The sequence below is a fragment of the Giraffa tippelskirchi genome, chromosome 8, assembly GCF_054371585.1.
Source record: "Giraffa tippelskirchi isolate mGirTip1 chromosome 8, T2T-mGirTip1v1.2.pri, whole genome shotgun sequence".
NCBI classification, from domain to species: Eukaryota; Metazoa; Chordata; class Mammalia; order Artiodactyla; family Giraffidae; genus Giraffa; species Giraffa tippelskirchi.
Genome location: NC_137282.1, coordinates 104,327,980 through 104,342,342, shown reverse-complemented (window position 1 = coordinate 104,342,342; position 14,363 = coordinate 104,327,980). Strand labels below are relative to the sequence as shown.

The 14,363-nt window shown below is 36.6% G+C and overlaps 1 protein-coding gene across 22 annotated transcripts in view; it reads left to right on the top strand.

The window, feature by feature from the left end:
- Positions 1-114: 114 nt before the first annotated feature.
- Positions 115-14,363, top strand: part of CENPK (centromere protein K) — a 58,445-nt gene continuing 44,196 nt past the window's right edge. For 8 of the 22 annotated variants that reach the window (XR_014061735.1, XR_014061736.1, XR_014061737.1 and 5 more), the window contains exons 1-4: positions 115-150; positions 4,744-4,768; positions 10,097-10,248; positions 12,292-12,348. Coding sequence is in view for 17 of the 22 variants with exons in the window: in XM_081518333.1 (XP_081374459.1) it covers positions 10,132-10,248; positions 12,292-12,348 (174 nt within the window). In the remaining 5 variants the exon portion in view is untranslated. Of the gene's footprint in view, positions 392-1,034; positions 1,127-4,743; positions 4,769-10,096; positions 10,249-12,291; positions 12,349-14,363 lie in introns of all 22 variants that reach the window. The other 14 variants (XR_014061739.1, XM_081518330.1, XM_081518324.1 and 11 more) reach the window with 5 other exon arrangements.

The following is a 14,363-nucleotide window of genomic DNA, read 5'->3' as shown; positions in this document are numbered from 1 at the left end:
GCGGCTTGCTCGTCAGCGGCCGAGCAAGTTCCAGGATTGGCTGGAGTGGGTGGAAGCAGACCCAATCAGCAATCAGCGCGCGCGGGTTCTGGGCCGCAAAGCCGGTTCTAGAGTAGGCTGAGGCGACCTGAAGTCTGTGGTGCAGAGGAGGTAAGCGTTTGGCCGGGAGAGCGTCTTAACGGTTGAAACTTACTCCCGGGGTTGACAACTCCTAGTATATGGAGCTGCAGACCCCCATGGTGGGACCCTTACTTCCGAGAAACTGGATACCTGTCGTCCCACCAGGCCTGAGTCCCGTTCTTCTCCGGCTTTAGGATCCTACCTGTTAGGAGAGAAAGACATAGGGGTCGGGAATTTGAAAGAACTAGTTAACTTTCGGGCATCCCTTCAGGTTTGACAAATATCTTTTTTCCTGAGCTTCTTGATTCTTTCACACACAGTCTGAAGAAGATAATGAGCGCTTGTTATTGTGGGGCTGAGGAGGGAGGGACTGGGCAGAAATCCAGTCACGCCGAAGTGGCCCAGGCAGGACCGTTTACCTTCTGGTCTAGGTTTCCATCTCTTAGTGGACTTCTGGACTTAAGCTCTCTTATTTAAAAAGAAATTTCTTTTTGACTATGGTAAAAAACATATATACAAAATTTACCATAAAGATTGAGATATAATTGACATATATTAGTTTCAGGTGTGCAGTATAATGATTTAATATTTGTATGTTGTATGTATTGGGAAGTGATCACCGCAGCAAGTCTAACACCCATTACTGTATATAGTTACAGAATGGTTTTTACCCCCCGTGGTGAGAACTTTTTAAGTCTACTCTCTTAGCAACTTTCATATATGCGATACAGTATTATTTTCTGTAGTCACCATGCTATACATTATATTCCCATGACTTACTTATTTTGTAACTAAGTTTATACCTTTCAACCCTCTCCACCCATTTGCGTGGCCCCCCTGCCCATCTTTGGTAACCACTAATCTGGTTTTTTTTTTTTTTTAATCTGTGAATTTGTCTTTTTTATTATTTTTAGATACCACATATAAGTGAGATCATGTGGTATGTCTTTCTCTGTCCCACTTATTTCACCTAGCATAAGGCTCTCAAGGTTCATTGGTATTGCAGGTGAGGAGACTTCATTCTTCTTTTGGCTGAATAAAATTTACTGATGTATGTTTGTCTATTATATTGCATTTTCTTTATTCATCAGTTGATAGGCACTTAGGTTGTCCTGGCTGTTGTAAATCATGCTGCCACGAACATGAGACTGCATATATATTTTTAAATTAATGTTTTCATTTTCTTTGGATAAACACCCAGAAGTGGAATTGCTGGATCATATGGTTGTTCTGTCTTTACCTTTTGGAAGAACCTTTATAATATTTCCCATAGTGGCCACACCAATTGATGTTTTCACCAACAGTGAACAAGGAATTTCTTTTTCTCCACATCCTGGCCAACACTTGCTTCATAATTGCCACTCTAACATCTCATTGTGTGGGTTTTTAAAAAATTAATTAATTTATTTTAATTGGAGGCTAATCACTTTACAATATTGTAGTGATTTTTGCCATACATCAACATGAATCAGCCACAGGCGCACATGAGTTCCCCATCCAGAACCCCCCTCCCTCTTCCCTCCCCATCCCATCCCCCAGGGTCATCCGAGTGCACCAGCCCTGAGCACCCTGTCTCATGCATCTAACCTGGACCGGCGATCTGCTTCACATATGATAATATACACGTTTCAACGCTACCCTCTCAAATCATCCCACTCTCGCCTTCTCCCACAGAGTCCAAAAGTTTGTTCCTTACATCTGTGTCTCTTTTGCTGTCTTGCATATAGGGTCGTCGTTACCATCTTTCTAAATTCCATATATATGCGTTAGTATACTATATTGGTGTTTTTCTTTCTGACTTACTTCACTCTGTATAATAGGCTCCAGTTTCATCCACCTCATTAGAACTGATTCAATGCATTCTTTTTAATGGCTGAGTAATATTCCATTGTGTATATGTACCACAGCTTGCTTATCCATTTGTCTGCTGATGGGCGTCTAGGTTGCTTCCACGTCCTGGCTGTTGTAAACAGTGCTGCGATGAACACTGGGGTACACGTGTCTCTTTCAATTCTGGTTTCTCGGTGTGTATACCCAGCGGTGGGATTGCTGGGTCATATGGCAGTTCTATTTCCAGTTTTTTGAGGAATCTCCACACTGTTCTCCATAGTAGCTGTACTAGATTGCATTCCCACCCACCAACAGTGTAAGAGGGTTCCTTTTTCTCCACACCCTCTCCAGCATTTATTGTTTGTAGACTTTTTGATAGCAGCCATTCTGACTGGCATGAGGTGGTACCTCATTGTGGTTTTGATTTGCATTTACTTGATAATGTTAAGTACTCTTTCATGTAACTGTTGGTCATCTGTATGTCTTCTTTGGGACATTTTCATTTTTAAGTCACATTACTTTTTGGTATTGACTTGTCTGAGTTCTTTACGTATTTCGGGTAGTAACCTCATATCAGATATATGATTTGCAAATATTTTCCCCCATTCAGAGAGTTGCCTTTTCATTCTGTTAATGGTTTCCTTTGCTGTGCAGAGGCTTTATAGTTTAATATAGTCCTACTTGTTTATTTTTGCTTTTTTGCCAAACTCCCAAAATCATCACCAAGACTAATGACAAGGAAGTCGCCACTTATGTCTTCTTCTAGGAGTCTTAGAGTTTTAAGTCTTACATTCAAGTCTTTTAACTATTTTGAGTTAGTTTTTGTGTATGGTATAAAGTAGTGGTCCAGTTTCATTCTTTTGTGTGTGGCTGGCCAGTTTTTCCAACACCATTATTGAGAAGACTCTCGCTGTCATGTATTCTTGGCTCATTTGTCATAAAATTAATTGACCTTATATGTGTGGGTTTATTTCAGGGCTCTTTATTCTGTTTTGTTGACCTATGTATAAAATTTGCCATCTCAATCTTTTTTATCCAATAAATATAACTTGTCAAATGGTCTCCCTAAAACACTTCCTCCAGAAGCCCACTCAGAAGGCATCTGGTTGCCTGTTTCAAACCAGATAAATTGCTTCTTTGCTTTTGCTTTGTGGTAGACCCCATATGGGCTTTCCTGGTAGCTCAGCAGTAAAGAATCCACCTGCAATGAAGAAGTCACAGTAGACATGGGTTTGATTCCTGGGTGGGAGAAGATCCCCTGGAGGAGGGCATGGCAGCCCACTCCAGTATTCTTGCCTGGGAAATCCCACAGATAGAGGAGCCTCATGGGCTACAGTCCATGGAGTTGCAAAAGAGCTGGACAGGACTTAATGACTAAACAACAGCAACAGAAAATTTTAAAGGCTCCCATTATTTGATATGTCCTACCTAGAAATTCTCATTTCTTCTCTGCCTTCTGCTCTAATCACACCAGTTTCTTCTGTGTCTCACAAATTTTTCATGTTCATACTTGCTCTAATCTTGTTTTTAATTCCTTGAGAGAGCATCTCGATAGCAAATCTAACCTTCATCTTTACAGTTTCTCATAATGGTTGTCATTCTAGGGAGTTAGCACTGTGTACTGAGCACTGTACTAAGCCATTTGTTCTTCCCAGTAGATTTCTCTGATCTTCGATACAGTTAATTCTGAAAGCACTTGCAGTCTTTATTGTATAATTTACCACATTATAGCACTTGCAACTACCTGAACAAATTTCAGATATTTAGTTGTCCATTTATTTACATTGTCTCTTCATTGAAATTGAATACTGCGTGAGGACAGACTTCACCTATACAGTTAGAACCACAGTGTCTGACAAATGGCACACATTAAGATTATGTGTCAGATAAATAAATATAGCTTAGAATTACATGGGTACTTCCTATTAATTTATTTCATGTATATTATTCTTCTTCCAATGATAGTATGAGGTTCTTTAATTAATATTAAGTCTGGGTTTTAGAGCTTTTAAGTTTGTATGGCATAGTCTAAATATAGCACTACTGTTCTTCAGTAAGTGACTCCAAATTGTAATACTGAGGACTTCAAAATATCTGAGGACTTGTTCTCTTTATAGAAAGGTAGATTTAAGGATACAAGTTGTGGGGAAAGGATAAATTTAAACCCTTGTGTTAGTCACTCAGTTGTGTATGACTCTTTGTGACCCATGGACTATAGCCCGCCAGGCTCCTGGGTCCATGGAATTCCTCAGGCAAGAATACTAGAGTGAATTGCCATTTCCTTCTCCAAAATTTAAATCTTTAAGTATTCTTATTTATTTGTTACATTGAGTTGTACATTCAGCTAACTTGTTGAATATCTATACATATACATGCATGCAAAATTTTGCATTAATTTTTCTCACTGATAATGTATTTTATTGGTTAGTATTCTGCAAGATGGGAAAGGATCAATTTGCACTTAATTTCTAAATTAAGGTATATTTAAAACATATAATGTTTGATTTTTTGCTTAAAATTTTTCTAAAATTGTTAATGACTGTTGATAGCTTTGTGAACTTAACTATATCTTTTGTGTGTAGCAAGGAAGATTTTTAGTGTAAACATATTTGGATATGGCATGAATTATTTAACCAACCTGCTACCAGTTAACATTCAGATTGTTAACGTTAATAGCCAATACTGATATAATTCTTTATATGCCAGGCACATTTCTAAGAGCTTTGCATATATTAACTCTGTTAATTGTCATAACAATCCTATAGAGTAAGTAATACTATCTTCATTTTACAGATAAGGAAACTGAAGCATCGGCCATGTAAGTGACTTGCTCAAGATCATACGACTTGTAAATTTTGAAGCGAGACAGTCTAATTGGAGAGTTCACTCTCATGAATGTTTTTATTGATAATGTCGCAGAAAGCATACCCATGTAGACTTACACAAATCCTATCTGTAGGATTATTCCTGGGAGTAGAATTTCTGATTCAAAAGATAAATACATTTAAAGTTTTGATGGATATTGCTAATTATTCTGCAAAGGGATTGGTCTTCAGACAATGCATGCCTTTTGTTCTACACTCTTGACAATATTGTTTTTTTTAATTAATTTTTCATTATTGTTAGTCTGAATGAAAAAATAATTTTAATTTGCATTTTTATGACATGGGTAAGGGTAATGCATTTTTCTATATTTAAAATGTAATTCTTTTTTTTTTAATTCCTCATTTGTGTTCTTTACTCATTTCTATTTGAATGCTTTTATTGTTTGCCTTCTTATTGCAAAATAAATACAGATACAAAAACCTCACACAAAATAAATATAATATTTATAAATTATTATAAGATGAATACCTTTATCACCATGCAGATCAAGAAATGAAATGTTGATAATCATTTCAGAAGTCTCTCCATTTGGTTCATCTCAATCACAGCCCCCCATCTCCTTTTACCTCCTTTCTCTCACCATCCAAAAGTAATTAATATCCTGATTTTTGTAGTGGTCATTTTTAAAATTTTTTCTTTTATGATTTTTTTTCTATTAATTTGTCAGCATTCATTATTCATTAAGAAATTAGGTCTTGGATGCCAAGTATATTACAAGTTTCTTTATTAAGTTTTTGGGTTTTAACTTTTAACTTTTTAATGATGTCTTTGTCTACTCAGAATTCTAAAAATTTTATATAGTGATTTTACTTAGTTTTGTCTAGAAAGGCCTTTTCTAGTCTAAGATCTAAAAAAATGTTTTCTCCCTGTTCTTTATGGTTTGGATTTTTTGAGGGATGGAGGAGTACTATAAAGATTGAGGCATATATCTGTGCTCATTTTTCCTCACAAAAATTATGCATTTGTTAAAAAGAATGAGGAAAGTGTGTATGGGCCAAAATATATCTGGAAAAAAAAGCAATATATATCATAGGTCCCTAAATGTGTGACTCTAGAAAGGTTTTGTTTTGTGTTCCATTGTTCAGTTGCCTATCTATGTGCTAACTGAACACTATCATAATTAGCATAATTTTTAAAAAATAAATTTGACAACTGGTAAAGCAATTCTTCCCATCTTAATCTTTGTGAGGATCTTGACTGTTTTGGCCATCTGTACTTCCATATAAATTTTAGAATTAGTTTGTCAGGTGCCACAAAAAGAAACAAAAACTTCTGAAATTTTGAAATAATATTGAATAGATCAGCTTGGGAGGAATTTTACATCCTTACAATATTGAGTCCTCCAATCTGTGACATAACTTTCCATATCTTTAAAAACTCTCTGTTGATAAACAATAGATTAAACATTATAAAATTTAAGTTCCATATGAATAGAACTATTTTGGGGGGTGGGTTATTCTGGTTTGCATTTGGTATTGTGAGATAGATATCCTCATTGTTTTTTATTACTCTGACCACCTACTTAAAATTACCCAGCATCGAATTTATGCCATCAGACTCTACCACCAATCATTTTTCCTTGCAGCAGTTATCTAGCAGGATTATATCATGCTCCTTCATTCCGTGAAGATTTTTAGCTCCTGACTCTGTCACCCTCTCTTATAATTCTGTCATAATTCTTGTTGATTTTAATACCCATATAGATGATCTTCCAAATAACCTGGCCTTTTTCTTGACCTCCTTGCCTCCAGTGATTATATTCTCCACCTTATCTTAGCTACTCACTCCTCTGGTCATGCTTATTTAGACTTTGTCATTCTTTCATTTTGTCTCTGTCTTTACCTGTGCTGCTACACTATAGAGGAAAACACACAAACATGTTCTACTTTCACTTTAAATTCATGACTGCTAACCTCAAGTGGGCTTTAATGTCACCCAGTTATCCTACTGTTTCACCCTCTTCCACTCTTTTATATATGTATTTTATACATTTTTTTCCCTTTCTTAAATCTCCACTGCATTTTCCCCATCTTCTTTCATAGCTGATGACTTTAGTTACTACTTCACTAATGAAAGAGGAGCAATCCAGATAGAACTTACATAAGCTCCTACTAACATATTTATTCATCTGCCTGTATCTGTGCCCCTAATATTCTGCCTACCTTTCCATTTAAATGGATGAACTGCATGTACATCTGTCTTAAGCCAATCCCCCTACTTGTGTATTAGATCTAATTCTTCTTTTTCCTCTCCTTTCTCTTCTGCATTAGCAATGTTTGCTTCTCTTACTGTGTCATATGAAGATGCTGTATTTCATCCTATCTTTAAAAAAAACGATAACTTTCTTGACCTTGTATCTTACTGCAGCTGGACCTCATTTCTTCCCTTTAGAGAAAAAATTCTTAAAAGTGCTTTATATACTGGATATGTTCAATTCTTTGCCTTCTGTCTCTTGAATCTACTTCAGTCAGGCTTTCACTTCCATGATTCTCCTGAAGCTACTTTTAGGAAGGTTAACAATGACCTCCATTTTTGTTATTTACTTCAATGAAATTGTGTAACACATTATTCCAAAACTTATGTAATAAAGGCTGGGCAGGTGCACAACTGTTAGGGCGTGGCCATTAGCACGGCGATTAGAAGTTGTGCTTCAATACTGGTCAGGCTTTCAGTGGTCTTCACAGCAGAAAGTGCAGTGAAGTGGCTCTCGGGCTTCTCTCCGGCTTCTCTCCAGCTTCTCCAGGCCCTCCGGCTTCAGGCCGGTGGGTGAGCTGAGGGGTCAGAGTACAGGCTAAGGGCTGTGTCCTGTAGAGATCTAGAGCCCTCACCTTGAAGCAGCAGGAAACTTCTCCCCTATCCCCACCTCTGTGATCTAATGGCCATGGCAGTATCCATGGGTCACAGTCTATGGGACCTGGCCCTAATTTGGGTGGCCTGAGGGCAGGCTGGGTCTTGGGCACCTTGCTCCCTCAGTGATAATGGCTGGGCAAAGTCTGGGAACCTGGCCCTGAGGGCCCTACCAGCTGAGAGCTGTCTCTTTAGCCAGGCCCAGGCCCGGGCTGAGTGCTGGACAGCTGCTCCCAGGCAAGGGAAATTGCCCATGTAGAGACCCCCTCCCCCCCCGACTCTTAGCCAGGGCCTGGACCTTGGGGGGCAAAAGTTGAGCTTTGGGACCTTTCCCTCTCTTGTCAGAACAGAGAATAACATTTGTTTTGGTGGCTGTTTATAGGACCATCAACCTGTGACCTCACCTCAAGAACAAAGGACCTGACTCAAAGTATCAACAGCTAACCAAGCTCCTCCCTCACCTTTCCTATAAAAGCTATCAGGGAGTTCGAGGTTTTTTAAAGACTGAGCCACCTGTCTCCTTGCATGGCCCTGCAATAAACCTTGTTCTGCTTCATACTCGGACATGTTGGTATTAGTTGGCCTCGCTGTGTGTCATGTACAGGGAGTTGTATTCAGTAACAACTAGAGATGTAAAACAACCATTTATTATGCACAGTGATTCCTGCATCAGGAACTCAAGACAGGACATAGCAGGGACACCTTGTCTCTGCTCCACAGTGTCTGGGTTCTTGTCTAGAAGACTCAAATTTTCTGAATCATCAGAGAATGTGTTCACATGCACGTCTGACGGTTGATGTGAGCTTTTAGCTGGGAATCTCAATTTCTTTCTGTGTGGGCTTTTCCAAGTGGTCATGTCTTTTGTGCTAGTTTGGGCTTACAGTATGGTGGCTGGGTTCCAAGCATGAGTATTTTGAGAGGGTCAGATGTTATTGTATTCTATTCATAAAAGTAGTCAGGAAGTCATACTCAAATTCAAGGGGAGAGCAGAGCCTCTAGTTGAGGAGTGACAGCCTGAAATATTGCTATTTTTGGAAAATGCAATCCCCTATCCGTATTGCCAAGTAAATGGTCAATTCTCTATTTTTATCTTATTTGACCTATTATTAGTATTTGATAGTTCATCACTCCTTCCTTAAATACTTATCTTGGATTTCAGAATATCGTACTCTTGTTTTTCCTTTTGCTTTATGGGTCACTCCTTCTCAGACGCATTTAGGTGATTTTCTCACCTCTTCAATCTCTCCAGGTCTGGAACTTTTTTGATTTCTATCTGTACACTCTTTGGTTTTTTGGTCTCACCTAGCCTCATGGCTTTAAATATCTGTATGGGGTTGACTCTCAAATTCTAAATCAGAACTTTCCCATGAACTGCAAACATCTATATCCAATTGCCTGAATAGTAGCCCCACTAAGAGACACCTTCAATTTAGCAAATCCTAAACTGGATTCTTAATCAGCATTATCTCATGTCTTGCTAAATCTGTTTCTTTGATCATCTTCCCCATCTTGGTAACTGGCAACTCCGTCTTTCCAATTGCTTAGGCCCAAACTTTTAAAATAATAATTGATTCATCTTTTTCTTTGACACTCTATAAACAGACTGTTAGGAAATCCTTTTGGCTCTGTCTTGGAAATATATTTAGAATTGGACATTTTGTACCATCTCAATATTGTCCTGGTCCCTATCTTCCTTGGATCGTTTCAGTAGCATTTTAACTGGTTTCCTACTTCTCTCCTTACCAGCTGTAGTTACCCAGAGTTACAGTGTTAAAATATAATTCAAATCATGTTGTTCCTCTTTTCAAAACTCTGATCGTTTCTCATTTCAGCCTATGTCCTTAAAATGACCTGTAAAGCCCACATGATCTCATCCCTATTATCTCTCTGACCTCATCTTGTTTTCTCTGCCTTACTCTCCTCTAATCACAGTGGCTTCTTGACTGCTTTAGGACACAGCAGTCATGTTACTTCCCCAAGGCCTTTGTACTTACAGTTCCCTCTGCCTGGAGCCTCTTCTCCTAAATATCCATGTGTCTTACTTCCTTCTCTTTTGTATTTTTGGTAAGTTGTCTCATTGACCTTATATGACCACCTTGTGAAAAATCATGTTGCCCCTGTCTGAGCACTCCCTATGTTTCTTCCTTGTCTTCCTTTTCTTCATAGTACTTTAAACTATTCGATATATAACACATATGTATAGTTAATCTTTTATTTTATTTATAGTTTATATTTATTTATATTTGTTTTAATCTTTTGAGTTTGTATTGTTTTCCTCAAGTGAAATGTAAGCCCCTTGGTTGGGGGAATATTTGCCTGTTTTCTTCACTGTTACATCTTGAGCTTCTAGGTGAGGATCTGGCAGGTAGTGGGTATTCAATGAATATTGTTAAATGAATATTTTTTACTTTAGTTTTACTTACAAGGTTAACAAAAATCATAAGGCACATGTCAATGAATCAGCAAGATCTAGATCCAGATAGTACCACAGATGTGGAAGATGTTGCCGATGCTGAAGAAGAACTTATTAAAAAATGTGAAGAAATGTGGAAAGATATGGAAGAAGTGAGTATCAAGACATAAAAGTGATATGTTAATTAATTACTGTAAGATTGAGTTCCATTTCAGTAATAGACTTAAGAAAGAATTACACTGGTTTCTGAAAGCAATTACGCATGTGTGCAGTTGTGTCCGACTCTTTGTGACCCTATGGACTGTAGCCATATGTGACCCTGTGGACCTGCCAGACTCCTCTGTCCATGAGATTTTCCAGGCAAGAATACTGGAGTGGGTTGCCATGCCCTCCTCCAGGGGATCTTCATGACCCAAGGATCGAACCTGCATCTCCTGCATCTTCTGTATTGGCAGGAGGATTCTTTACTGCTGAGCCACCAGGGAAGCCTGAAAGCCGTTATATTATATGATAAATACTTACATATTTCTTAGACTTATAAGCATTCATTTTAGAAATTTTATACTAGGTGAGCTGTAGAAAGAGAAAAAATTATGGCAATCCCTTCCCTCAAGGAGATTATCATCTAATGCAGACAATCACAAATTATAATATGGTGGTAAAGTTTAAAGACTATACTTAAGAGGAGTACTAAGCCTAGCCTGAAGGTATCAAAGATAGCTTTCTTAAAGAGGAAATAATACTGAATTCATTTCAACAGGATAAGTAGGAGTTAGCCTGTGAAAGTGGGAGAGGTATACAAAGTAGAAAGAACAAAATAGATAAATGTTGGGAAAATTTAGAGAACTTTAAGTAGAATAGTATAACATTTAAATTAGGAGAAGAAGCATTTGTAGAGTGAGACTGGAGAGGTAATTAGGGGCAAGCATATGAAGGATTTTGTTGAATGAATATTATGGAGAACTATTAAAGGATTATAAACATGAAGTGGCATTATGAGATACCTTGTTTGAGGAAATAACTCTGGTGGTTTTAAAGAAGACGAAATGTAGAAAAGTGAGACTACAGAAAGAAGGAATATTCAGGAAGCTCTAGTAGTAGTCCTGTAAGAAGTATTAAAGCCAGAGTCTTGTCATTGCAAAAAGAAGAATGGATTCAAGAGATACTAAGAAGATTGGACTAAGAGGACCTGGAGGTTAATTGTTGTGAAATGGTGATGGGAAATTACAGATGGTTTTAGGTTCCTAGCTTGGGCCATTGAATGGTTAGTGGTTTTATTTTCCAAGATAGGGAATGTAAAGGGTAAGAACACTTTATACTTAATGGGGTTTGAGTGAAAATATGATTAATTTAGAAAAAATGATTGAATTATATGTACATTTTATGAGTTAATGAGATAGAATCACTCTGATGCACTATAGTATGCTGGTAAAAATTTGTTTTACCCAAAATAGTGTAATATATGATACAGGCCATAGGCATTTTTTTACATCTTATTCCCAGTAAAATTTTACATTAAGGCAGGTTAATGGGGTTTTTTTTCTTTCTTTTTAAAAAATTATTTTTTAAACATATATCCTTGGTACTCTGTGATTACGGAATTTTTAAGATACTTCATGTTGCTTTTTAAATATTTTGAATATAGAATTTTGAATTTGAAAAATAACAAAAAAATTTTATGGAAAAGTATTGCAACTAGAAATAAGCACAATTAAAATTTAAGTTGCCCATATTTTTACTTAGATATAATCATTATTAACAATTGTGAATTCTTTTTTCAATAGCATAGTAGCAGTGTCTCCTGATGATTTTATTTTCATGTGATTTTAACTGTCTTCTTACCTCTTTTGTTATCTTTCTGTAGTGCTTTCCCCCTTGTTCTATTATTTCCCATTTTTCCATTATCTACTTTCTAATTCACCCTACTTATTAATTTTTGTTTTTCTTATGCTCATTTTTTCATTTTGTGTTGAGTTGAGAGTCTACTTGTACTTCTGTTCTGTTCATGTTGGAACCTGTTTGGCTTCTTTCTTGATCCTCTTGCTTAGGAGGTAAGGATTTTAAAGACTGTTCTCATACATAAGATATTTGTATATTGTTTTAGGGGAATATTACATTGGTATAAAAGGATAGAGGAAAGAAATTGTCTATGGTATATAGTGTGTGATTTGTTTTTCTTTACTTTTTAAATCAAGTGTCAAAACAAATTATCACTTACTGGAACTGAGACACTCACTGATTCAAATGCTCAGGTATGATTCCTTTTGTTCTTCCTAAAAGTAGAATACATTGTATTTTAGGTACAAAATGTGTTTGTATTTATGCCAAGTATAACATTTTTGTTACTACCTGTATACTTACTGATTTGGAAAATTTTCTGCTCTTTCTGATTTAAGAGAAATATTCTAAAAACTTTTTGAATAATCTGGAGTGAATTGCTCATTGGCTGCTATTGTGATACCATGTTAAAAATTAGAACAAAGACTGTCCTACGTTGCATTAGGTGCAGTAGCCACAGTTATTTACTTTCTGTGTGGAATCTTAACTAATTTTACCCTAAGCTTCATAAAAGGATTAAACTATTCATCTGAATAATTAAAGACCTATGGAATTAGTTTAGAAATATACCAGTGGTTCAGTGCAACAGGTTAAGAATTTAAAGTATGACAGAGATGACAGCACAATCTTTGGGAAAGGGATGAAGTAGTTAATCAGTGATAGTGGTACAACTAGATATTCATCTGGAGAAAATAAAATTGGACTTCTGTCTTTTATTATAGAAACATAAGTTCTAGATGAATTGCTATGAAAACCTAAGAAAAGCTGGAGACTGTGCAGTCTTGGTAGAGACAGAAGAAAATGGCTTGGCTAATAATAGAAATCTAGACATGGTAAAAGAAAATTTAGATGTATTTGACCATATAAAAAGTTAAGAATGTTTTTATAATAAAAATTCTAAGAACAGAGTTAAATGTGCAAATAATTCCAATGAAAGTTCTCCAGAAATACTGGGAACATGTCAAAAGACATTGCAACCCATTGAAGGCACTCAGCTGTCCATATTTGGTAACATGTGAGCATCAAAAAAAATAATGGCTTCAGCTGATTATAACAATATGAAAACATTAAAATCTATGAGCATAATGCTCCTCAGTGATAAATGAGAATGAGTGAGAAAGAGACAAGGAAAATGCTAATTTGTCACTTTGAAAAGTGCCTATTACAGCAGATCTTTGAAAACTGGTCATAAAAAATTAAGTCATCTTTTGTAAAAAGGTTTGTATCCATCAATAAGTAAATAATGTTCTTTTGTACAGGGTAAAGCTGAATAGTATATTTGGGAAATCATTGTACAATAAATAAATTATCTGGTTTCCTTGGGAAATGTGATTATTTTCTTGTAGAAGTTGAGACCTACTGAATCAGAATCACTAGTGATGAAGCCTGTAAGTTTCTTGAATGATTTTCAGGCAATAAGCCAAACATCAGTTTTGAGGGAAGTGCTTAGGTAGTGGTAAATAATCAGTATCCTGAGATAGTCAATAATAACATTATCCAAAGAATCTACAAAATGTCTTTTCTTATTATGTTGGGGGTCTCCAACATTCCTCTCAGGTTTGATGATTCTCTACAATTATTCAGAGGACTCAATCTACAGTCATCATATTCATGACTGAGATTTATTGCGTTGAAATACAGAATAAAATCAGCAAAGGGAAAAGAAGCATGGGTTGAAGTCCAGAGTAAACCAGGCATGAGCTTTCAGGACCCTTCCCCAGTGGAGTCACAGAAGACATACTTAATTACCCCAGTGAGTTGTGACGAGTGTGAAACATTGTCTACCAGGGAAGCTTAGTAGAGACTCAGAGTCCAAAGTTTTTTTGTGGGAGGTAGTTACATAGGCACCCTTTTGCCTATCAGTTATCAAAATACCAGACCCTTAGGAAGAAAGCAAGTGTTCAGTATAAATTGTATTTTCTCACAGTTCAGGCACAGAGAGCCACTCTTGTCAGATTGGTGGGAACCTACTTAAGATCCAGGTTCCTAGATGCCAGGGGCCAACCTTGCAAGTAGGCCTTTAAGGATAATTTCAAGCTTGCTTTGTTTATTCTTTTCAGCATATCTATTCATTTCAAAACTTAAATATTAAAGCTCAGTCCATTTTCTAAAGCAAGAAATTAAATATTTAAATGGGAAAATGGTAGGATTTCTCAAATTTTTAAAAAATCACTTTAGAAATACTACTCTTTTCTTTGTTAGAAAGGGT